This window comes from Pogona vitticeps, chromosome 12, assembly GCF_051106095.1.
Source record: "Pogona vitticeps strain Pit_001003342236 chromosome 12, PviZW2.1, whole genome shotgun sequence".
NCBI classification, from domain to species: domain Eukaryota; kingdom Metazoa; phylum Chordata; class Lepidosauria; order Squamata; family Agamidae; genus Pogona; species Pogona vitticeps.
The window spans coordinates 24,226,438-24,251,343 of record NC_135794.1 but is presented as its reverse complement, the minus strand read 5'-3'; the positions used below and the strand labels follow the sequence as shown (position 1 = coordinate 24,251,343).

At 46.8% G+C, this 24,906-nt stretch overlaps 2 protein-coding genes across 2 annotated transcripts; one reads left to right on the top strand and one right to left on the bottom strand.

Annotated features, from left to right (window-relative positions):
- Nucleotides 1–1,718: 1,718 nt before the first annotated feature.
- On the bottom strand, nt 1,719–13,844 carry SLC30A4 (solute carrier family 30 member 4). Its single transcript, XM_078380995.1, has 7 exons — nt 13,340–13,844; nt 10,073–10,219; nt 7,389–7,542; nt 6,676–6,883; nt 6,294–6,399; nt 5,351–5,485; nt 1,719–4,503 (listed from the first exon to the last, which is right to left on the bottom strand). The coding sequence occupies exons 1-7, from the start codon at nt 13,719–13,721 to the stop codon at nt 4,349–4,351; spliced, it is 1,287 nt and encodes a 428-aa protein (XP_078237121.1). The 5' UTR covers nt 13,722–13,844; the 3' UTR covers nt 1,719–4,348.
- Nucleotides 13,845–20,340: 6,496 nt separating this feature from the next.
- On the top strand, nt 20,341–23,647 carry BLOC1S6 (biogenesis of lysosomal organelles complex 1 subunit 6). Its single transcript, XM_020790142.3, has 5 exons — nt 20,341–20,520; nt 20,928–21,072; nt 21,419–21,506; nt 21,807–21,893; nt 22,181–23,647. Exons 1-5 carry the CDS (start codon nt 20,460–20,462, stop codon nt 22,298–22,300), a joined length of 501 nt encoding a protein of 166 aa, XP_020645801.3. The 5' UTR covers nt 20,341–20,459; the 3' UTR covers nt 22,301–23,647.
- The last annotated feature ends 1,259 nt before the right edge of the window (nt 23,648–24,906 follow it).

Here is a 24,906-nt window from a genome sequence, read left to right as displayed (position 1 = left end):
CCTGTCAATACGTTTTTATCACGTCTCCTTTCTCATGCATTTAAACTGTTCCCTCCAGAAACCACGTTTTGTAGTTAAATAATAAATGAATGTAAATGAATAATAGTTGCAACATGTTCTGAGATTTGTAAGATCTTTCTCTGTTCACACATAAACAAGGGGGCGTGCAGTTTATAAACAAAGAGCTGACCAGCCGCCTGCTTTTCAATGTTAGGACAAAACCTAGCCGAAATTCTCCACTTGAACCTTGCAATTTCTCATTAGAAGGGCCTAGAGTTATTAGAAAAGGTGGCCTAATGCAAGTCATCTGTGTCTCTTGCTAACGGTAGTAATAAATGTACAACATAACCCCATATGTAAGGGAGAATTGTTAGTAGACAGTAGTCTGGTGTTCCTTTCTTCATTCTTGACTTTTATTTCCCCTTTGTGTTCTCTAAACAAAATATCTGGTAGCTGATTCTAACCAGCCAAGCAAGGGAGCCCACGGAAGAGGTGGCAGAAGTTTTAAAAAATGCAGAAGTGAGGATGACTAATAGCAGATGACGAATCTGGTGGAATCACTTCTGCACAAGCCAGATTATCTAAACCGGTGTGCGGAAATGCTTCTGCTCTATTCTTAGGGTCTCCCCACAAGCTGTTTGGATAAAGATGTTAAGGTGTGCTTGAAAAATTTCTCCCGCACGTGCCCAAAAATGAAGAGCTTTTTGAAGATATATACTGTACCCATCTCTGTTCAGTTGTGAACCTTAGAAGAATTAAATTACTTTTGTCTCAACTGATAACAGAAGCATATATAGTTTTTAATAAACTTGGTGTCTACATTTAAAGTTTGGAAGCTCAACTGAACTTTCAGTTCAGTTCTCCAGGATCCTGTTAAGATGAAGTTTCCCTCCCAGGAAACCTTTTGAAAAAAAAAAAACAAAAACAGAAAGTAGAGACCTGCAGATTGGTCTCAGACAAGAAACTGGCTGTTTTTTTTTTTTCTTTGACCTTTGGTTGCTGTGGTTGTCAGTACTAGGATTTTTTTTCCCCTAGGAAAAAAAACCCGGTATGTTCTCCTGATGTCAGATGGGTCCATTCTGGCCTCCTTCGGCCAACTTCAAAGGACTTCTGAAGCATCTCCTTTGAAAGCACTCACCAGAGCCATTATTTAATGGCTGTGTTTGTCCTTTTCCTTTCAAAAGCTCTTTGAAAAGGAAAATAACCTTGCCTGCCCATCTCCACTAATGGTTTGGGTAGCCTATGGATACCTCCGGACAAAGTAGATTCTACTTCTGTGTCGCTGAGGGGAGGAAAAAAAACTGGTAATTAATTTTGAAACAATACTACCCCAGAGGACAAAAATAAGTTATTTTGAAAAGGAAAAGCTTTCTGCAGTGAAAATTGTACAGGGAAGGGGTAAACCTTGTTTGTTTTTAAGAAAAAAAAAAATTCCGATCAGCCTTTTGAGTGTTTGTATTTCTACAGCATTGTGCCCCTTCCCAACCTGCAATCTTGTGCAGCTAAGTGGGTCAGTATTAGTATCTGACTTTCTCTGAGATTTCTGAGCCAAAACCCAGACACTATTAGAGACTCTTGGGATGTCACAGGTCATTTTTCTTTGTATAAGAAAATTTTTTCTACAAATTCTTTGTATAAGAAAAATTTTCTTTGTGTAAGAAAAAATATCTCAAAATACAATTTTTTTTAAAAGGCACAAGAGAAGAGTAGGCGGGACGTATAGGTGGTCAGTTTAATAAATGATTTAATAAATCCACAAAGAAAGCAAGACCTTGGTTTCATTAAACAAATATATAGGATATCGTTACAATTTTTAAAAACTCCGAGTACAGATCTACCAAAAACCCAAACGTCTAAGGATGTATACTGTAAACTCCTACTTAATGAAATACCCATTATGAATATCCATTGTGTGCAAAAAAAAATACCTTACTTCCAGAGAGGTCAAACAGAAGAGGGATGCAAATTTGTCACAAACTTGTGATATGGCTTTGTGTTTATATTGTAGTGCGACAAAACACCACCATTTCCAAAGGGACTGCCTCCTTGTCTCTGGGCAGGAAACGCAAGCGTATACTGTATGGCAGGAGTTCCATTCTGTTTTTTGGAAGCAAAACAACTTTATATAGTGCACTTTGCTCTAACTAATACTGAAATTTTTGTCTTGGAGTGGAGTCAATGGTGGACAGCTGGTTCCCCATGACACAAGAGAGATCAGAAATCCAACCTGGAGACACCCCCCTCCCGGAAGAGTTTAATCAAGGTACGAACTCCCAACCTGTTTTGTGAAACTTTCATCTTCACTGCATAAAATGAAAAAAATCACAATATTTTAGCAGGAAAGAATAGAATGATTTGTTAATATTATTTTCTAAACTAATAATGCCTGAATCGCTTTCATGGAAAATAAAGATGAGTTGTTTGTTTTTAATCACTCTTCATCAGAAGACAAATACTGAACCTTAAAAAACCATTGTGAAAATGACTCCGTGAAGGACACGGTGAATGATTTATTCCAACTATGTACGTATTAATAGTCTAAATCCATCTAAATATGCTGCCGACTGGTAACAACGAGACCCCTTTCTGTTGTCTTTTGTAATCAAGCTGAACTACCCCTTGGGGCTTTTTTTAAAGCCCTAACCCAAACGTTCCAGAAGAAAATACAAGCTTACCAGCTATGTTTAAAAAGTGGATTGCCTACCATTTCATAGCCAGAGACCAAAGTTGGGGGCTTAGCTTAAAAAGAAAAGGATGCTACTTTCCCAGAATGTTATTCATGTAAACGGGAATCCTCTTTAGAACAATCAGAGTGGGACAGGGGTCCAGACACTGCCGCCATGTCCTGGTACATGTGGTGTACGAGTCGTGTTTTTGGCATCCTTAACCTATCCCCAGTCTGGTTCTGGACTGGTCTGAAAGCAGCATTTCTGTCTTCCGGTGGGCTTTTCCCCCAGTTTTTTTCCCTTCTTCGTGTTCAGAATGTCGAGAAGAACCATAATGATAATTGGGGGCCTCCATGCAGTCAATTAAGGCCTACAAGTCAGCACAGGTCAGAAAGGAAGGTTCGTTTTAGATTTGCTAAGGGAAAATAAAAAGAGCCTTCCTTGTTTTGAATGAAAGGCAACGCAGTTCACCAAATAACTCACATTTCACTGGCACACTGGCGCACATCTTCATGCAGAAACCATACATTTATCGGATACGCAAAGGAGGCACCGAGACCAGATTCTCTCACCGTTCTACGGTTTGGGACCGCAGCACATCTGAAGTCTGGGTTCGCTTACTTCCAAGACATCTAAAGTTCAGAGTTTACTGATTTGATATTTGCATTTAATATTTTTTACGAAATTACCCTCTCTTTCCTTGAGGCCAAAATCATTCAAGAGGGGGATCCCATGGCATTTTTATATTACTGGGCGTAAGAATCGTGCTACCCCCCAAGGGTCTCTCTTGAAGCAGGTTAAAACATTGCTTTAGATATTCAAGGCAGTCGGTAAGAAAAGTATCCTCTCAAAAGTCAACCGTACACATTTGGAGAAATTAAATAGGCTTTTTCTACAACACAAGCCTAGGCCAAAAGACACAAAAAATAAGTATCAGTCCGTGGAAACATAACGGGCCCAGCCCCATCATCTTAGGTTAAACAACTGGTCATTGGTTCTGGGAGAAAAACGGTTATCGCTTGGAATGTAAGTAAAAACTAAATTCATATTTCCCAGTATGTGTTTGAGTTTGTACGAAGGGACAGCTTTTAAAAAGGGTCCCTGGCCACCCCAGCACCATTGTTTTAGACAAGGTATTAAAAAGCTGGCTGCAGGGCTCTGCGTGGGTGTGCAAAAATACTGTGCAACCAGCTCAGCTCAGAAATCATTAACTTCGTAGATCACGGACATGATCCATCTAGTCAAATCTCTTCCGACGCAGCTCGTTGCTTCTTCTTGACGACCCTTGGCGAAGCGCGGGAGAAGTACCGCAACACAAGTCACCCCAAACGGCGGACATTTCTGCTACGAAGTACCTGCCCGACGAATGTGTAAACCACTTAAGAGGAAAGAAACGGGCGAGGAAACCCTCAATGAAACCACGAGCGAGAGAGGGAAAGCGAGAAGTCGTCGCTGCGGAAGGGAGGAATCCCGGATTCATCGGTTTGCCTGTCCCAAGTCCTTCTTGCCGTGCTGAGCGCCGATCCACATCCAGATCTAAAAGGGATTCTGTTCCATTTGTAAATCAGGCATGTATTGCTTAGTGGTCTTTTGGCTGCAAGTTCCTTTTTCTTTTTTTTTTAAAAAAGGAGAGAATAAGGCAGCAAAGTCCCCTCCCCCCACAAAAAAAAAATTGTGGAAAATTAGGCACTGGAACCCTGACAGTTTGCACAAGGTTTGTCGTCTTCTCGCCAGTAACTCTGAAGTTGGACGGAACACTGATAAACTCCAAACGTGTTCAGCAGCAACCGCCGGGTCTTGGACTGTACGTCTTCCCACTTGGTAGAACTCCCGGGAGCTGAAAAGCAAGAAAATTATTTGGGGAAAAAAAAACCCAACAAAACCATTAAATGTCCCCTTAACAGCAAACATGCAAAGATGGCGAAGGCTTCTCCATCCAATCTGCAAATTACAGTAGGACCACCGTATCTGCGGGATCAGTATCTGCTGTTTAACTTATCCACTCCCTGAAAATATTAAATCAAAAAGCCCAGAAATATGTTTCCAATGTGTATTTCTAGAACTGGCCACTAGAGGGAACCAGAGATTACACAGAGATATATTAAACTTTCTCTATATGCTACAGAGAGAGTTTATTGTATCTGCGGTTTTCAGCATCCACGGGGAGTGGGGGACGGTTGGAATCAATTTCTTGTAGATACCATGATCCAACTGTATATGCATAATTTCCCCCTGCTCTCTATAAAGGATATCGCCATATAAATAACTAAAAATACTAAAGATTAATTATTTCTAAAAGGTAACTAAGAAAGGACTGTGAGATTCCTGTTGTTGCCCAAAAGAAGCATGAGCTGCCTGAAGGTCACACTGCTTTCCTCCGAGCTTTGAAACATTTTCTTCTTCTCCTCCTCTTTCTCCTGGACTACAATTCCCAGAATCCCACAGCTATGGACCACTCTGGAAGACACCTCCTCGGGTCCACTGTCCAAGAATACGCAATTTTATTCCCTTCTCCCTTATTTATCTATTTTCCTGTCCTTTCCCCAACAGATAATACATGGTAAATTTGGGTCTTTTCTTCTGATTTGTGTAGGTCCGAAACCTAGAAGGCTCTTTAGATATAAGACTAAAAGGACCATCTAACTGCAGGGACCCGGTTCACCTACTCCATATCCATTTTTTACCTAGTTGCAAGTGGACGATGACCATCGTTTTCCCCGAAGTTAATGACCAGACATTCAGGTTTTCCACAGAAAACACATCTTCAATTTTCAATAACTCTTCCTTAATGTGATCCACATTCAAATGCCTTGGAGCCCCTACAAGAAAAAAGCAAGGCTGGCGTGAAATAATTATACTAACTGGATTATAAAAGGTTATCAATGTGACAGTCGTTTATTCGCACAGTGCCTACACTTTTAAGACAAAATGCTGTCATCTAACCTTGTCCGAAGGCTAATCAGTTTCATCTCAGGCCGTGTCCGCTAACTGGCAAATGTCTTGCGTCGCTTGAGTTAATACATGCAATTCAGAGCAACGATGCCGGGCATTTTAGCCACTGCCAGGGAATTTGCCGGCAAGGCAAGGTATAAACAATTAAATACATGTGTTTCCCAAACTTTGGGTCTTCAAAGAAGGCTTTCCACGCTGGTCCCCATCTGCCAAAAGACGATGCTGCTGCAAACCATCTTTAATTACTGTTTTAGAGCCGTTAACAACAGAAAGGCCTCGTAGCAACTTAAAGACTATGTTTTATTAGGCATACACTTTTATGAACTGTAGCCCACTTCTTCCAACACAGACTAGCTCAGCTATCTCCTTGGGAATTTCCTCAAGAGAAGGTACCACATTTACCCATATGAAGTGGAAACCTATCAAATCTTACTGGTCAACATTTGAAGAACTTACATCAATGGGTCTCCAGATGTGCTTGGACTAAAACTCCCAGAAGCCTTCGCCACTCGGTGGGCTGGCCAGGATTTCTGGGAGTTGTAGTCTTGAGAACAATCTGGGGACCCAAGGCTGGGAAGCACTGCCTTACATAATCAAAGAAACAATACAAATAATAATTCTTCTGTTGACTTAGAAATTATAACCTCATATTGTAAGGATATGAATAATCGTTACCTTCAAGTACAATTATACCGGTGTCCCGTATGATCCGAAATGTTGTGAAAGCCACAAGAACTGAGAATACATATGTGCATATAGGGTCAGCAATCTTATATTCTGGCTGAAACCAAAGACATGTGACTGGTTAGACTGCATTGAGGAAAGAACCTTAATAAAGATTTTTCTTTCAAACATTTGGTTTTTCCTTTCAAATGAATCAAACGTGGTGCATGCACGGCAGCCGGGTTTAGCACCCAAAAAAACGATGATGGAGGGCTTGAGGGCATCTGAAGCCCTGGACCAGATGGATGTAAGTCTACCGGAGCCAAGAGGACATTAGAGCATGCGAAGGCTGAGTTGTCCACAATCCGTTCACCAACTGGCGGAAACCTCCTACCTTGAACCGGATGATGTAGGCAGCCACAAGGACACCGATACTTTGAACTAAGTCTCCCAGGGCGTGTACAAACGCCGCTCGCACGGCCAGGCTGACGTGGCCGTGGCCGTGGCCAGAAGCTGGAGATGAAGGATTTGGCGGAGGAACAGATGAAGGAGCGTGGGAATGGGAGTGGAGGTGGCCTGACTGATTCAACAGAAAGCCCATTCTGAAAGGGAGAGCAGAAGACCAGAAATTAGAAGAGAGCAGAACGGCGCAAAGAGAGATACAGAGAAAAGAGAAGAACCTGTATTATCAGAGCTGATTCCTGTTATTAACACAAAGACTGAAGAACGTGATCACCCCTACCAGTTGCCAGGTTTGTTTTATTTTATTTATCTACTATAGTTTTACCCTGCCTTTCTCCTAAAGAAGGTGGCTCACATCATCCAAATACAATGTTTAAAGCTAAAAACAGTAGGTAAACAAATAGTTTTGGTAACTAGATCGACTGATGGGTCGCCCATTCATGGACATGATCACAGTCTGTCCGAAGTTGGTTTGGGAGGCCAGGGCAGTTGGAAAATGAATCAAGGAGAGGAAGGCCCAATCCACCCACGCCACTCACATCCCTGTACAAAATGCAAGCCAATCCCCCCCCCTCCCCAAGATGGCCAGGCTGGCATTGCAGCCGACTTGTGTGCATTTTGCACACAACTGAAAAACAAGCTCACATGAGGTTCACTGCCACACCGACAGCCGCTGTAATTAGCATGATGTCCCCGTTTATCTCGTAGTCCATATGGATCGTTCTTTGAACGGCTTCGTACAAGAGGAAGACCATAAGGATATAAATCAGCAGCACGCTGAACATGGCAGATAAAACCTCTGGGAAAGAAGAAGAAGAAGAATGGGAAATAGGAAGTGCCATTCAGAAAGCCTATAAGCATCTCTACATAATTGTCCGGCATGACTTGGCCTGATGGTGGTGATCTGTTCTGTTTACCGCAGGGAGGCAGACGAATCAGGCCCCTCTTCTTGATGGACCCCGTTTCCCAGCATTCCTCACCCCTGGCTAGAGCGTCTGAGAATGGACAACATAGTGGGGTAGATCTAGTTACACACCTGATGAGGCAGCCAAGACACATCCCAGCCCTTCATCAATTAGCGACAATTAACCACAACAAGTGACATAAACTTTATGTGAAGGCGAATTAAGATTCCAGCCATCATTTCAGAAGTTACTTTTTCCTTTGATCCTTCACACACACACACACACACACACCCAAAAAAACCCCCATAAAAACAGAGCAACATCAAAAGTGGACTCCTGCCCATGTTGAACCAGGAGTGAGACCCATTGAATGCAATAACTATAGGATTTCTCTGGAGGGCTCCACAATGACCAGCCAATTTTCCTGTAAGGAAGCCCCATTGAATACAAAAGGGTTTATTTCTGTGAAAACACAGGTAGGCTGGCTTTGTCGACCTATAAAAATACAAAATGTACAGGCACCACGAGGCTAACTTTAGGAAGGTAGAGAACAGGAAAAGCTGGAAGACAAGCAAGGAGGAGAACGGTGTCCAAAATCTCCATTTACTCCATCCAGGAATCTGGTTAAATTTCATAATTTAGTCTGCCAGGTTTTGTATTCCTCGACAGAGATATTTTCTTTTCTCACCCGCTCTGCTACATCACCCCCCCCTCAACTCATTATTAAAGCCATACTGTACTGTACTGTACGGCAGCAAATCTCCTCGGAGCTCAAACAATAAAAGAATTTGGCAGCCATGAAACTTTTCTTTCAAGAGATTTTAATTTTGTGGAATGAGAGTCCTTAGGACTGAAATACAACCCACCCGGGCCAAGAATGGCCTTCAAAAGGTATTTAAATACACCCCAGTGTTTAGAGTTATTAGGCAGCACTGTTGAGACTTTAAAAAAAAACATGAAATACGTTGCCAAAAAAAAAAAAATCTAATCATAGCTCTAAAAAAAAAAAAGTCATATGAACAACACAGTTGGAATAATGAGCTCAGAGACCAACCTGGCAGAGGTACATGAAGGAACAGAGTGAGATAAGGCATTTTTAATTGCAAAAAAAAGTGTCTTTATTTTTTAAAATCAGAATGGTCTCGAGAAAAAGCCATCCAATTTTTCGCAGGGGCAAAAAGTTCACCTCCAGTTTACGAGAACAAAGGGAACCTATATATTTAAGTCAAACCCCCGTTCCATTGGGCCCAGTAATGCCCGCTTGGTCCGCAGTTTCATGAAACCTTCTTTCCTTGTCCTCTCTGGAGATCTTTAGTGGGTCTCCCGTCCAGTTAAGTCATTCAAACAAGCCCAACCCGCTTAGCTTCTAAAATCTGCCAAGACTGGGTGCCTTCAAGACCAGGATGGTTGCTAAGGCCACATCAACTCATCCAGAAATGAGTACATAATCATATGCCTATCAACTCCTCCAAAATGAAAGGCATTGACGTGTTATTATTATCATAGAAGTGGTAGAAGTAATTCTCTGGGGGCCCCACACACACACTCATTTTAATCTTCCTAACAATGCTGTGAGATAAGGGGAGGAAATCTAAGAGGCTAGCCAAGGTCACCCAATGAATCAAGGAGAATTTCTAATCCTATCTATCATCTGGCTTCTGCAACATTTCCCAAACTGGTCTTTTCAGAAGCAGAAATCCTGAGTACAAGAAGCAGATAAGAATGTCACATCTCTGCTCTCAACATCCAAAACTGTTTTTGTTCCAAGCGTACAGAACAGCATGTTCATTCACTGCCAGCCTCTGTCGTAGTAAGCTGCACCTTTCAGAGCAGAGGTGGACAAAGTGCAGCCCCCACAGAAGTCGTTGGACTGATTCTCTCATCATCCTTCGCCAGCATGGCAGATGGAGCAGAATTTCGGGAGTTGCTATTCCAGCAACATCTAGAGAGCGGCTCTTTGCCCATCCCGAGGATGGAGGCTTAACACTCACACTGATCCACCCTTTATTTACTGACCTGTGTCATAAGGCCCATTTTCACTTCACAATAAGCCCATTTTAAGCCACAAACTGCACAGCAATCGAAAAAAGGAAATGGTCCCTTATATTCCCCATTTCTGTTTTGTTTCCTTCCTAAGTTTTTGGATAGTTCCTGTTTCAAGATAAGGAGCGGAGGAAACAAACCAAGGACAAGCCACAGTTGAGGGTTTCACTCTCACAACAAGCCATGGTTTGAACAAGCCAAAGTTCATAAGACAACAACAAACCATAATAGCTTCTGATGGTGGCTTGTGGCTACTTAACAAACCATACTTTGTTACAAGAGAGGGGTTCAGAGAGCACCGTAAGCTAGATTTCAAGAAACCACATTGTGGTTTGTCAATTGGCGCAGGCTATTGTTAAACAAACAAACAAGATCACCTACCCAAGCGATGGAATCCAAAGGTGAACTTTTTGGTGGGTGACTTTGCAGACAGCCACAAAGCGAGCAGGGTCAAAATAATGCCGCTGAGGTCTGTTAACATATGCAGTGCATCCGTCATGATGGCTAGACTATTGGCGACGTATCCACCTGAACATGAAAGTTTTACAAAAAGGGATAAATATTAGCCATTTGATGCTAAAGAATTTCCTGCACGTTACTCAGAGGCAGGTTACAACCAAGAGAAACACAGCTATGTAGTCCGTATGCAAAATCTCTTCCGGAACCAACCAAACCACCACCAACAAGCAAACTTCTGAGTCCTGCAGGTCTCTTCATCAGGCGAGATATTGCAAATATCATTCAGGATGCCAAACAAGGGGAAGAAACACAGAAGTTGTTTTGTTTTTTTTAATCATCCTGGCTAGAAGCTGAAGCTGCAGGATGTGTTTGGCTGCAACTGCACACCCAGCACGGATCAGGGCAACACGACGTTTACAAATGTGTAAAGATACGACCTCAAAACATGCTTCGTTAACAGGAGGGCCCTGCAGAAGTGTTTTGGCCTTTCGTTGTTCTGCTTCATCAGCATAGAGACGATCTGGGTCTGATGGGAGCTGTAGTCTCCAACGTCTGGGAGACGCCAAGCTGGGAGAGGCTGTACTTCACAATCCCTTTTAAGCCTTTATTTGAGGATGTCCCGTCCTTGCCAGAGAATCTCTGCCAATTACCATTCTTATCTAACGAAGGCTGAATCACGGCTCTACCCTCAGTCAGTCGTGGTGTAATTGCAAGGTACACCAAGCGCATACAAAGTTAGCACAAAGCGGCGATGTCTCAGCTCGGAAACTTTCTCCCAAGCAAGCCAGGCCTGACAGGATTCGTCTCGTTTTAATAAGTTATTTCAGCCGCAGACTATTTGCGGGGAAGAGAGAGTGGAAAAAGAGCACGGATCCAGTTTATCTTTTGCGACACCCTCTTTAGGGACGCTTCTCAGAGAGCAGGGGAGAGAAAGTCGGTGGAATTGGCTGGTGTTCTTAACTGCCTCCCGCCCTGAACTCCACACCTCCAATAATTTAAACGGCCTCAGCCAACATCCGCAGGTTCAAGTAAAAGTCTTCTGCCCCAAACAGTCTATGGGGAGCACAAAGGTCATATGGGAGTGGAGGAAAAAAGGAAAACAGAAAGGAAACATATTCAAAATATTTTGATTTTATAACTCTAAATGGTGGTGGGGGGAGGGTCTTGTGACTCATTTAGGAGGAGTCTGGCCTCAAGCAATTTTGGAAAGGAGAAGAGGGCATCTGATGGGCCAGGACCCTCAAAAGCAGCCTCAGGGCCCACACGTAGCGCTCACACGACTTCTCTTGACTAAACACAATCAACCATGTTGGCTCTTAAAGCATCACACCCTGGAACAAGACAGGGTTTTGTTTTTATCTTTTTTTCTCTCCCTTTTTCCTCATAAACTACAGCGAATGCCCAAAAGTAATCTCATGGGGCGGGCGGTTCCCACGGATCTATCCTGGTCTTGCGATGAAGTGGCGGGGCAGAAAAAGAGAGAAATATAAAAGAGAGTAGGCAGAAAAGAGGGTGGCAAAAGAAGGTGGAAATTAAAACAGTTGTTGTTTTAGATGACAACTCCCTAAATGCCCCACGTTGTGTGAGCTGTTCCGGGAGTGGTTGTCTTAAAAAGTTTTTGTCTTGTCTTGTTTTTTAAAACCGGGTGAGCGAAGGAAGGCAGAGCTCACCACAGCGACACCCCTGCACAACCCTGTTCCACATCCTCCTCAGGGCTTTAATCTAGGTTTTGCAGAACTGCCAGGTTCACATGCTTCTCCTTTTGTTGTTTTAAAAAGCCTCCTGCTGTTCCTTTGAAGGAGAGAGATGAGACTTCAAACAGGTCCGTTAACCTCCTCCTCCGGCCCATAACGAGCTGGATGTCTCATTGCTGTCTTCAGTGAACCATGAAGGACGGAGGGGCTGCCTCCCGGCTCCATGATTACAAACCTCTTCACCAGCAACATGGAAGAAATGATCTTCCAGAGGTGGACCATCGGTCTTATCAGCAGCCTGATCGTTCAGCCACCAACCGCAGGAGGCTTTTGAAACCCCTGACTTCCTTGAGCCAAAGGTGGATGATGGCATTTATTTAAAAACTTTTTTTAAAAAAAATCACAGTTATATGCTAGCTTTCCAACTTGCATAGGTCCTCATCAGGCTAACCACCACTCAGATGGGACCCTGCAGGAACAAAAAAATCTCAACACAATTTTTTTTGTTTGTTTTTTGGGCCAGGACTCTCTGCTCAAAATGGGGGCTGTCGGCCTTTAGGTGGTTATGCATGTTTTTTAAGCCCCACAAGTATAAATGGGACTTAAGTAGATTTGGATGCCACATCGTGGCCAACATGTTTTGACCGTGTTCCAACCTTTGGAGGAACAAGAAATATGAGATTATATTTGCGCATATGATAAACAGGATATACACCAGTGTTATACAGTCCAGCCTTGTGACACTTAAAATCGTTTCTAGTTCTCACACAGCCAGCTGATGGCTGTGGGCTGTTTGGTGTAAGAACGAGCTATTAAGGGGAACCGTTCCAATTTTTTTTCACACGCGCCACCGGGTGGCTTTTGAAAGAAGAACCTGAGCTAAAAATATAATCAATGGGCACGGTTCGGTCTGAAGAAAAGGCAACTCTTGACTTTTCGGAAAGCCAGTTGGCCCGAAAGAACATTGTCTGTCACCTACAGGGCTCCAAATTCCATGCAACAAAAGGTAAAATACAGGTAAATTCCCATAAAGATCAGCGGGAAATGTTTCTTTTAAATGGGCTGCCTGAGAGAGAAAGAGAGAGATGGATTTAGGCATCCTCTCTCTCTCTCTCTCTCTCTCTCTCTCTCTCTGCCTCCAAAAGGCGCCTGAAAGTATGAGAAAGGGGTAACAAAATCTCCCAGTCTGGGTGTTTCTTCAGAAATGAGAGACCATGTTATTTTGCAGTTGAGCAGGAAATCTCTTTCTGCAACCCACTTATTGCTTACTCGGGATGCTATCAGAACCGGTCGCCTCTGTGCGCTGGCGAATACCACCGTCTTCCTAGCCTGTGTGTCACGTCCTAGAACCAGTTGTGAAAAGGGCTAAAAGTCCAGATGGAGGGGGTCCTTCCGTGGCCACTTCAAAATCCTCCTATTTCCCCCCCCCCTGGAGAACAGAGGGAGGAGGCAGGGGAGAGTCCCCCGTCCCCCCCCCCTCCAGAGGCTCCCTTACCTACAAGCTCTCCAGTCATGAAGAGGAGGTAGAGAACCGCCGCCAGGACCAGCCTCCGCTTCACCGTCCTTTGCTTCAACCGCTCCCGTTGCTGGCTGCAGCCGCGGCACGGATCCGTCCCCGTTCCGGCCTGGGCGCTCCGCGGCGCCGCGTCTCGGTCCAGCAAGGACTCGTCGTCGGAATGGGGCCCCACATGCGCCCCGTTGGCGGGCGTCTCGGCCGCATCCTCCGCGACCACCACGCGCAGCTTGTTGAACCTGGGGAAGTCCTCCTCGCCCACCTCGTCGGAAAAATCGAAGGCACTGCAGTCGTTCAGGAACAAGGGGTCGTCCTTCTTCCGCAGCACGGACTGGAGGCTCTTCCAGATGCCCGAGCGAGCCATCCTTGGGGGGGCAAGGGGGGTCGTCCGCCGGTGCGGCAGGATGCTCCGGGGGGGGGGATTGGGGCAGGGGGCCCTTCTCCTCAGGCCACCCACCCCGGCCGGCCCGACGGCTCCGCTCTCCTATGCGCTTGGGTCATCTCTCTTTCCAGAAGGGCCAGACGGGCCCCAGCGAGTCATGGCCGCCGAGGGATGAAAGCTGCAAGGAAAGCAAACAGGAGGCTGTGAAGGTGAAGCAAAGATGGGCTCACGCTCCGGCCGGCTCTCTGGCAACCCGGAAACGCATCTGCCCGGCTCCCCCGTGGGGTACAAAGTCTAAGGAGGTGGAACCACCTGTCCTCACGGACACCTCCGGCTGATCTCCTTCTCCTTCTCGCTCTGCCAACACTGATACTACTATAAACATCTAGGGCAGGGGTTTTAAACTCAGTTTACCTGGGGGGCCGCTAGAGGCAGAGTCTGGGTGAGGCTGGGCCGCATCCGATTCTCCGCCAAGCGGAGCAAGAGCCCGAGGAAGCCGCCCAGGAGTTTCCTTAGCCGACAGACAGGTGGGCTGGCTGGCAGGCGGCAGTTCTGGATGGAGGGTGCAAGAGGTGCTGTCTTGGGAGAGAGTTATTGAGCGAGGCGAGGCTTTTTTTTTTACTCTTGACAGCAGAGGATGTGTGGGCGCTTGGGGGGGGCAGGCAAGGCAAGGGCCACAAACTATCATCTGGGGGGCCACAAATGGCCGCATGTTTGAGACCCCTGGTCTAGGGGGAGGACCTGCCAGTTTTGTTTAACAACAACAATAATAACACTGTGCAGTCCAGTCAATTCATCCTTACGGTGACCCTTCTCAGGGTTTTCCAAGGACAGGAGCTTGCCAAGTGGCCTAACCCTTTCCTACTTCTCCGGGGGGGGGGTGTCCTGGGACGGTGCAGCTGGCCCAAGGCCATCCAGGCTGGGTGGGAGTCCCACCATGCACAGAGAGCGGGGGGGGGGGGGCGGGGAGACAGAACCTAAACCACGGAGCTACCCAATTTGCTAATCCCGACTTGGGGCGAACCTTTCCAGGGGTTTCCCCATCCCCAGGCAGAGAACACGTGGATGGCAACGGTTGGCCGTCCCCGCCTTCGGGGCTTGTTCCTGGACGGGCCCAGGGCTCCCCAGGCTGGCTCTGCTCACCTCCGCCTCCGTAACCCCTGAACGCTCCCGGCCGGCGCCCCCCAACTGGGTTAACCCCCTCTCCGCCAATGCCGGGAGTCTTTGGGGAGGGCGAGCCCCGGGTGGTGGTGGTGGTGGTGGGGAGACCCCCTCGCCCTCCGGGGTCTCTCCCCGAGGCTTCCCCTGTAACCCCCCCCCCAAAAAAAGCCGGGAATCCCCTCCCCTCCCAACTCACCTCTGCCCGGCCCCGGCTGGGATCCAGACGCGCCCAGCGCGGGGGTGGGGGTGGGGAAGAGAGAGACCCCCTTCCTGGCGATTCACACGAGACGCAACAAAGCCCAACACGCGCAGGGCGGCCGCTGGCGTCCTTGCCGGAGACGAGCTCCCCTTCCCCCGCCGGCCCTCCGCCTGTCTCTCTCTTTCACCTACCGCCGAGGACGCCGCGCCTCTCCCGGCCCGCCCGCCCGGCACGCGTGTCCTCTCCCTTGCACGTCGGAAGGGCCGCCCTACCTGCGTGCCTGCGCGCAGAAAGCCGTTGGGGGGGGGCCGGAGACGCAGCCCCTTCAGGGACCCTCCGCCAGCCCCAGCCCCGCGGGCTGCCTTCGGGGGCCAAGCCGGGAGGACGAGGGGCCAGGAATGCCCGCCGTGGGGCAGAGCCAGGTTGGCAGGGAGGGTTGGTTAGCGGTGGCCCCGGAGGGCGTGGGCGCCTCGCCGGAGAAGGGCCATGCCCGGATGGGTCTTCAGGCAGCCGCCTCCTCCTCTGCCGCCTCCTCCTCCGGCAACTGCAGCGGCTGCAGCTCTCCTTCTTCCTCCTCCTCCTCCTCCTCCCCGGGTGGCGCCTCCCAGGGATCGCCCCATGGCCGGCTCCCCGGCGGTGGCAACCCAGCTGCCGGCCGGGGCTCCGGCGGTGTTTGGCCGCGGCTTCTCAGCCCCACCGCGCGCCTGCGCCCTGGGGTCGGCTTTCCCCCCCAAGCACCCCTTTCTGCCCAACCATTTTCGGTCTCTGGCTGGCTTGATTTCCTGTCCTTTTTTTTTTATTTATCTGCAAGCTCACTACTGACACGGGTCGGCTCCTCCCGAGTCTTGCCTGTCCTCATTCTCACGACGCCAGCCTTCCCCCGGGTTTCAGATCACGCGGGGCTGCGCGCTTTCCCCCAAGCCCGGGTCTGCCGCCTCGGCATCGGCCCGGGATGCTCAAGCCGGCGACGGCTTCGAAGGGGTTAAGCGAGCCCGCACGTGGCCTCTTCCGCCGCCCAGGGCAGGCTGGGAATTGTAGGCAGCCGGGAAGCTCTTGGGGGGGGGAGAACCTGGCAAGCAGTCCGGTGCAAGAAAAAGGAGGAAGCAGCAAAAGACCGGGCGTTGTGTCCCTGCCACCCTCCCCGTTGCAGTCCTTCATTTTTAAATATATAATTTCCAATAGGAAGATTCCTTGCTGTAAATCCTTGCACAGCAAGGAATTGTCCTATTGGAAATTAACTGGATTTCAGTTAATTTCCAATAACTGAGTAATAAATTAAATGGATTCCAGTTAATTTCCAATAGGGCCAATTCACGCCTGACCTTGCAAATTCGCTGTGCCAGGATTAATAAACTGAAACAGGTTTTATTTAGCATCATCTCTCTGGAGAATTTTTGCCCATTTTTACAGATGCCTGGCTTATCTACCCAGAGTGGTAGAATATACCAGATGGGCAGGATATAAATCGAATGAATGAAGGAATGAAGGAATGAATGAATGAATGAATGAATGAATGAATAAAATTAACAGAGTAGTTGCAAAACACCCCCACACAGTTCTTTGTATTCTGAAATGTGTTTTTATAGTTTTTAGGAATGGTTTGCTTTACTTTACTCTGTACACCGCCCAGAGTTGCAATTTGCTAGATAGATAGATGCCAAATGCAGGTTACTGGAGCACAACTCTAACAAATATAGAAACAAAGTAATATCTGATCTTTAAATGGCTGATCCTGAAGGTCTCACAAGATTGTGTATGGTGGTTGTTTTCCTTGCGGTGTTTATTTACTGTATATAGGGTGGTTTGTTTGTCTTGACTGTATCCTTCCTTTCTGTCCGTTGGGGCACACCAACAGTATGGCTCCGTTTTGTTATTCCTCAAAATTCCCAGTTCCCAATGGCAGAATTCCCAACAATGCAGCCGCACAGCGACCCGGTAATGTAGGCTCACCGCGCATGTCTTCTTCGGTCCAGGGCTTCTCACGGAGTTCTGTGGCAGAATGAGGACTGACCGCTTGCAGGATCCGGGTGCTTTCATCCGACCCAGTGGATCCAGTCCCGCTAACTGGGATTTGGAGATGAATTGCTCTGTTTTTCTAAAGTTGTAAAATTATTTGCCAATTAACAGTTTCCGCCACCAACTGCTGAAACTGCCTGGACGTCCACTAGTGACCTTAAATTCTGCTCCGTTGAGCTTTTCAACCCATCCGTTAGCAAGTTCCTTCCCAGTTTCTCTTGGGAAAAAGCGCAGATGGTAGTTTTGTCACACTTTCTAACGCCCCCCCTCCCCAAAATCACACGGTGTGTGCACTGTTGCTACAGCTTTCTCTTGCAAGGAGGAAAAAACAGCAACACAGGGACATTTTTGCTGCAGTCTTTTGGCTCTTACGAGAATTGCTCTTCTAAGAGGATTGGAAAATCAAATACTCGACAAGAAAAAAAATGCTGACACAACGGTACGAATTCTTAAGCCAGCGGCTTTTGATCTCCCTGGCAAGCCGCATCAAAACAAATCCCTTTCCCAATCGGAGGTTGTCGTGGAAGGCTGGAGCGATCCAGGCTCTGAGCAAAAGAGGGGAAACCGTACCCTCCACGTCAATGCCACTGCGGCCGAGAGAAGTGGGCCTCTCCAGTTTTCCTCCCTTGAGGAGTAGAGGTTGGAAGATTTTTTATTTCACGGACAAGAAATTAAACTGCTCAGTGGGGGCTGCATAAGTTCAATTCTACTCATCTGGCTTGCTCTGCAGAAAAAAAGTCTGTGCAGAAAGGAAGTTGCGCCATTTTATTGCCTGTGCAAAAAGGAAGTTCCGCCATTTTGTTTTCTGTGTAGAAATTAAGGGGAACCATTTGGAAACGAAAGGAACCATTTTGCTATCTCTGCAAACATGAAGGGGCTCCATTTTGTTTCCTGTGCCGAAAGGATGGGAGCCATTTTGTTGCCTGTGCAGACAGGAAGGGGCGCCATTTTGTTGCCTATGAAAAACGAAGGGGAGCCATTTTGTTGCCTGTGTAGAAAGCAAGGGACACCATTTTGTTACATATGCAGAAAGGATGGGAACCATTTTGTTGCCTGTGCAGACAAAAAGGGGCCCTTTTTATTGCCTGTAAAGAGAGGAAGGGGTGCTATTTTGCTGCTTATGCAGAAAGGATGGGAGCCATTTTGTTGCCTTTGCAGAAAGGGAAGCCATTTTGCTGTCTCTGCATACAGGAAGTGGTACCATTTTGTTGCTTGAGCAGACAGGAAGGGCTGCCATTTTGTAGCATGTTCAGACAAGAGAGGCATCCATTTTGTTGCCTGATAAACAATGAAAGGGAAGTCATTTTGTAGCCTATTGAGACAGGCAGGAGTGTCATTTTATTGCTTCTGCAGACTGAAAGAAGCACCATTTTGTTGCCTAAGAAGAAAGAAAGGGGAGCCATTTTGCTATCTCTGCATACAGGAAGTGGAGCCATTTTGTTGCTTGAGCAGACAGGAAGGGCTGCCATTTTGTTGCCTCTCCTGACAGGAGACATGTCCATTTTGTTGAGTATAAAAGATTGAATGTGATCCCGTAGCGCTTCTGAAAGTGTATCTAGTTCGGCAATGTCCAACATCATTGCACCTCAAAATCTCCCAGAGCTGGTCTTTGGGTTGCTCCAAGGTCGCCAGGGGAGGTGGAGAGAATCAGCTGCTCCATTGGCACTATAGCACCAGCCTATACAGCGACCTCAGCAGTGGCTAGCTCACGGCTTCAGTTTTGGGCATGTTGCAAATCCATTCCAGGTTTCACTCTTTACCTGTCAAGACCTATTTCAACCATCTCCTCAAAATCTCTTCAGCGGCTTGAATACCTGCTGCAGAGTGCAGGCTAAAACATGGAGTGGATTCACTGAACCCCTGAAACAGGAGGCAGCAAGATCGAAACAAGCTTCTTGCCTGCCCTGGCAGCTGTCAAGGCCACAGAAACAGTAGCGATTATATTCCAAGCCGAGGAACCCACACAACATGTTTTTGTCTTATCACACAGAGTGGTAACCGAGATAATCTTTTGCCTTCCTTGGCCTTCCTTCTTCTAACCTTCTTCCTGCAGCTGCTTCCTTCACGTAGACTCTTGCAAAATAATCCATGGGTTACCTTCGAAATGCCAGTAGCAGCTTGAAGATGCAAATTAAGGAACGTCAAAGAGGTTTTTGCAATCAGGTCCTTGTTAATTTTGTAAACACTGTGGTTTATAGTGGGTGGTTCTTGTGGATTTGTTGTTGCTGCTGTTTTAAATGCAGAGATCTTTTAGTTCAGAAAGTACTGTATAACGTTAGAGAGATCGCCGTGCTCCCTTCCAGCCACATTATCTTGCACGACACGAAAACGGACAGCTGAGCTCGAAACAAACCCTGCCTTGTAGCCTTTGAGCACAAACGATGTGGAGCAAAATTCCAGGAAAAGCTACAAACGTGCCAGGCCTTTGGCCTCGGGGTCATTGGAGGCCAATCTCAAAAATGCCCTGCTGCGGAGTACGCACAGCCCTGCCCTGCCAACATCGGCCAGCTCTGGGGAGCCTTGCCTTAAAAGGGGCCTTGGCTGTGTTTGTGTTTTGCTGCCGTTGCTAAGGCGACCACACAATCCTGCACCAGAAGAGCCCATGCTAAGCTGCAGAGGCAGCTGGGCAGGGAGGCAACCGCCCCCAAGCGGGTCAGCGCCCCTTTCCGAAAGGCTGCTCCCAGAATCCCCGTGCTGGTTGGGGATTCTGGGAACTGTAGTCCAAGCAGACATGTTTAGAACCTCTGGCCGAGCCTCCTCCTGAAATTCCCCCTTAATTATTCTAGAGTTAAAGGCAAACTCTTCCTGGACTTCGTGTACAGCTGCGTACGTGTGTGTGTGTGTCTGTGTGTAACGTCTCTGCAGGCACAGAACGACCTCTTTCCCAGGCTTTGGCGCTGCAGTCGTGAAACCTTCCCGTCCTTTGGAATGAAAGGCTGGGCGCCCATCAATCAATCAGTAGCTCTATAGTCCCTTCGTTGACGTTCATTTTCTGGTCACGTGGGCCTGTCTCGCCCAATCGAGGCTCCTGAGAGCCCGCCCGAGCCTTTTCCCTCGCCCCCCCTTCCCTTTGACCGTAGACTTCCCCGTCTCGACTATCTTCCCTCTATCCGTGGCCGTAGCTCTATGGTCCTCGAGGCGCTTCCGGTCCCGAGCTCTGGCCCGGGGGCCGTGACCGGAAGGCCTGCTGGCTTCCCGACGCTGGGCGGGGGTGGGGGTGGGGTGGAGGCAGGCGGTTGCCTTCTAGGGCAAGAGGGAGGGTCGGGCGCCTTCCCCGAGGCCCAGGGAGGGGGACCCGGGAGTGGCGCGTGTGATTCTCGGGCGCAGATTTTCCGGCGGCGACGATGAACCTGGACGAAGGGGAGGCGGCTTTGCCGGCCCGGCCCTTGGGCGACCCCCCCTTAGGTGGGTTGTCTTCCCACGAGGGGAGTCCCCCCCCAATGCCTCCTCTTCCTCCTCCCCCCCCCCGCTTTGAGCCCAGGGCTCCGTTGAGGCTTCTCCCCCTCCCGGGGAGGGGGTTTCTTCCTTTGAACAACAACCCTGCGAGGTAACATCATGCAACCTGCCTCGTTGCATGGTGTGTTTCCCTCTTTGAACACCCCTAGATTGAATGTCGAGTAACAGCAGATTTCCCAGTTGTCGTCCTTCTTCCATCTACAAGCATTCAGCCTTGAGGGAAACCACCAGTGTGTACAATGCGCCGGCGCAATCACAATGCAATTTGCGTTCTATGTCAAATGTGCCTTATAGCTGTTGCTTGAAAAATCAGGGTTGTTGCTTTATCACGTTATAAATTTTGCTGTCTGTTGCAGATTCTCGTGATCATTCCCCTGATGAAGGACTGGTGGAAGACCTTTCTGTGGTAGACATGAAAGCTGTGGAACAACTAACAGAAGGGCTGGTTTCTCATTATTTGCCTGATCTACAGCGGTCGAAATTAGCCTTGAAAGAGCTAACGTATGTAAACATTAAAAGGACATGCCTGCCCTTTTGTCTTTTTACACCTTGTACAAGTTCTGTGTGAAGCGTCTACTTTTCATTTGAACTTTCAAAGAAAGACTGGCAGACTTAAGTCACTTCAGTGTGACTCTTTAAGTATTCAAAATTGTGCTGTATGTTCTTCTCTTTCACATAAAGGTCAGCCCTGCTTATGAAATTGACTAACACACTTGTAAAAACTGTTGTGACTTCACTAGCAGAAAGCATTTGGGTTTTGTAGAACTTAATTATTTTGCCACGGTCTGTGCTGCAAGACATAATTTGATTTTCAACATGGATTTAAAATATTACATTCTTCTTTCAGACAGAATCAAGAAGTGCTGCTAGATACTCTACAGCAAGAAATCTCCAAATTTAAAGAATGTAATTCTGTTCTAGATATTAATGTGCTGGTAAGTGCCTTCTTCCAGGCTTATTTGTTTAATAAAACAGTTTAATTTCCAGTTCTATAAAAACACAAGCATGGATGCTTGTCCTTGGTGCAGAATTTATGCTTGTGGGGAGAAACCCTACAAGACTGATAACAAAACTAACTCTGTTGCTAACATTTAGTTTCTCAGAAAGAAATATCATCGCTCAGAAACTGTGCACAGCTGATTTGGAAGTACTTCCCACTAAATATTGAGGTTTACTTTTCAGTGTGTTTACTCGTACATCCTGATTTTTTTTGTTTTGTTTTTGTTTTTGTTTAGTTTTCAGAAGCGAAGTACTATTATAATAAGTTGGTAAACATCAGGAAAGAGATGCTGCTGCTGCACGAGAAAACATCAAAGTTAAAGGTGAACTTGCTTTCTGCCGCCTATATCGTTGCTCTGACCTAGAGATGGCATGAATGCTAAGCGAGAAGTGGCTCTTTTGATTTTGAGTCTGATGACTAGATAGCTAAAACCATCCACGAGAGTGCTCCTGTTTTGGAGGAAGGTCCTGTGTGGTCTATTAAGATGGTGGTGGCGGGGATAAATAAATTGCTGGTTGACTTTTAGGAGAAGAAGAGCCCAATGTTGAGGTTGCTATTCTCTGGCTTTTGCAAAAGATAACGTTGTTTCCTGAAACATCCTTCTTTCAGAGAAGAGCCCTCAAACTCCAGCAAAAGAGGCAGAAGGAAGAACTTGAACGGGAACAGCAGCGGGAGAAAGAACTGGAAAGAGAGAAGCAATTAACGGCCAAACCGGCCAAAAGATCATGAAAGTGGGACAAGTTCTGACTCGTTGGTGCTAAGGAGAGCATTCTCGGACTTGTGGGAAAGTTGTGCCTGCCAAGAAGTCTGTTCAGGACCATCTGCTTATTTCCAGGTTGCTCTTCTCTGATCAGGAGGAAGCTTAGCTTTTCAGAAGCTCTGGGGCCTCTTTGGTTCAGCCTAACACTGTGGTGCGAACGTTTTTTTTCACAGACTGGGTATAAAAATATTATTTTTGTGTATCTGATTTTACAATATCTTATCTGGTCTGGACTGGCATGTACAAATCTACATTTTCTCCCTCTTAATAGTTATGGTCTGCCTCATTAACTGGAGTGTAGATTCAATTATTTGGGACACTTCTGAGCACTTCTTAGTTGTGACCCCCAGAGTGTCGGAACAATATTTTATTTGGAATACAAGTCCCAGAATCCCCCAGCCGGTATGGTGGTGCTGTTGCCAGAGCTGTGGGTCCAGCCATTAAGATCTGCAGGCTGTACTGATCACTGATTCTTCCCTGCCTTGTTGGCATTCATCAAAGCAGCTGTGGCGTGGCTGCGGGTGGCCGTGCAAGAAGCCCTGGTTAGCAGGACCCTCTGCGCTTAATTGTGAGCTGAGCAGAAGGCAAGGTGATGGAAAGGAGCATCAAAGCTTCACATTTTCAGAAGGACTCATGCAGGGGCAGGTGGGAGAATCCATGCAGAATCCCTGTTGAAAGGAACATGGTTTCAGCGAAGGGGGCCGTTTTGCTCTTGACTTGTCCAGCCTTGTTGGCTTTGTGTTTGCAGCTGTTTTCTACAGAAGGGCATCAACGGCAGCCACTCTCCCTCCATCCAACAGCTATTCTGAATAACCTGTGGGGAGGTCTTTTAGATGGGTGCCCACGCCATCACGAAAGGCAACTCTCGTATCTGTCTGCACAGCTAGTGGAAGAGAATAAACTAGGTCCATGGTTTATTGCTTTGCTTTAATGACATGCTTTTCATTCATAGATTGCCATTTAGCCAGAAACCCACCCACCCCAGATGTGGGGAAAACAGTTAGTGGGAAACCCAGTCTTTTTAGCTGTCTTAGGGTCAGAAGGAGGTTATTTTCAACAGGCAGGTTGTAAAGGATAAAGAGTTCTCTCTTTTTTGGCTTCAAACCGAACTTAATGTCAATGTGTACTTCTTAACCAGCAAAAAGACGAGATAAATACCTGTCTCGTGTGTTTCTAAAAAAAGTAATGTATATAGATTTCTGAAGTCAAAGATGGTTTCAGTTGAATGGTAGGAATTCACAGCTAGAACATTTAGATTGGTCACCCAGAAGGTTTCCTGGCCATATTGGGGAAGAATAAAGAAAAACAGCCCAAGACATTGTTGTATATCCTTGTGTTGTTGGTCTTAGTATCTTGTCTGAGGGTTGTGCTGTGTGATACAATGTGTTCCCTTCCCTTAAGAGAGGAAAGAGGGACATCAGGTGGGGAAAACCGTGACAGGTTTCAGATGTCTTAACCGGAGAAATATGTCTATGCTCGACAAACAATTACACGTGAAAGATAGCCAGCCCCTTTAAACATAACTTATTTTCAGCTTACTTGCGCCCAGCACTAAGCCCACAGGCAGATGAATAGTGTAACACTGCGGCTTGCCACAGGCTGGCATGCCTGTGACATCCATGAGCGACTGAGACGTCAACGGCTATGTAGATGTCATTGACTCTGTGGGTCTGTTGTGTTCAGGCCCAGGGTCTCTACAGGACTGAGAAGAAGCATGGTTGAGGGGAACGGCGCCCGATCCCTTGTTTCATCTTTATTGCTTCTCTGATACACATAACATCTTCTGCGTGTTTGTGTATATAGGACAGGCCATTTTCTCAAGATTCCTATACTACCCAAGTGACTGTGGGTGTTGCATTCTTGTATTTTTAGAGGGCGCTAGGTTGGGAAAAGGCTGCTGTAAAGCATAGTAAAATAAAGTTGCACCAATACTGTTTCTTAAAAGCGCTTGTGCTTGGCCAAAGAGTTTCATTATGGCGCTGTAATAAACATGGGTCCCTTCCCATCCTCTCTATTGAGTGGCAGCTAAAACCCTGTTCTCCCACCATGACGGGTGAGTGACAGATTATATCAGAGCAAGTGGATTATGTACTTTCCAGTTGAGGGAAAGCAAATCAAAATCTTTAGCGTGCTAGCAAATCGCTATACGCACATACTCTTGCATTTATTACCAATCTAGATCTAGATCCGAGTTGGTAGGTTTTAGATAGCTGCAGGTCTTGTTTACCTTTGCCTTTCTTGTCTTAGCCCAGAAGCCAAGGGAAGGAATATTTTATTTAAGAGGTCCTTTGCTGCTCCAGGGTGGGGGAAGGCGTTCTGGTGCAGGGCGATAAGGTTATCACTTCCTAACATGCGGGTCCCTTTTTTGCACAGGGCATGGGAGAATTTAGGGTTAGTGACTTGTTTTCCTGCAAGGGAGGCTAAGAAGCAGGCACTGATACCAGCCACTGAAATAGTGCCTAGATGGGTGTGGGTGTGGGTGTGACTCCTGATGTTTTGGATTCAATTTCTAAAAACGTATTTAAAGAAAAAAAAAGCAAGGAGTCAAAAAAAAAAAAAGAACCAGCTGGTGTGT

Coding starts and splice junctions, on each gene's coding strand:
- SLC30A4 (XM_078380995.1), bottom strand. CDS start 13,721: ATGGCTCGCTCGGGCATCTGGAAGAGCCTCCAGTCCGTGCTGCGGAAG. Junction 7,543..10,072: donor CTTTGGATTCCATCGCTTGG/GTAGGTGATCTT, acceptor CTTCTTTCCCAG/AGGTTTTATCTGCCATGTTC. Junction 5,486..6,293: donor CGGTATAATTGTACTTGAAG/GTAACGATTATT, acceptor TTTTTCTTGTAG/GGGCTCCAAGGCATTTGAAT.
- BLOC1S6 (XM_020790142.3), top strand. CDS start 20,460: ATGAACCTGGACGAAGGGGAGGCGGCTTTGCCGGCCCGGCCCTTGGGC. Junction 21,073..21,418: donor TTAGCCTTGAAAGAGCTAAC/GTATGTAAACAT, acceptor TTCTTCTTTCAG/ACAGAATCAAGAAGTGCTGC. Junction 21,507..21,806: donor TTCTAGATATTAATGTGCTG/GTAAGTGCCTTC, acceptor GTTTTTGTTTAG/TTTTCAGAAGCGAAGTACTA.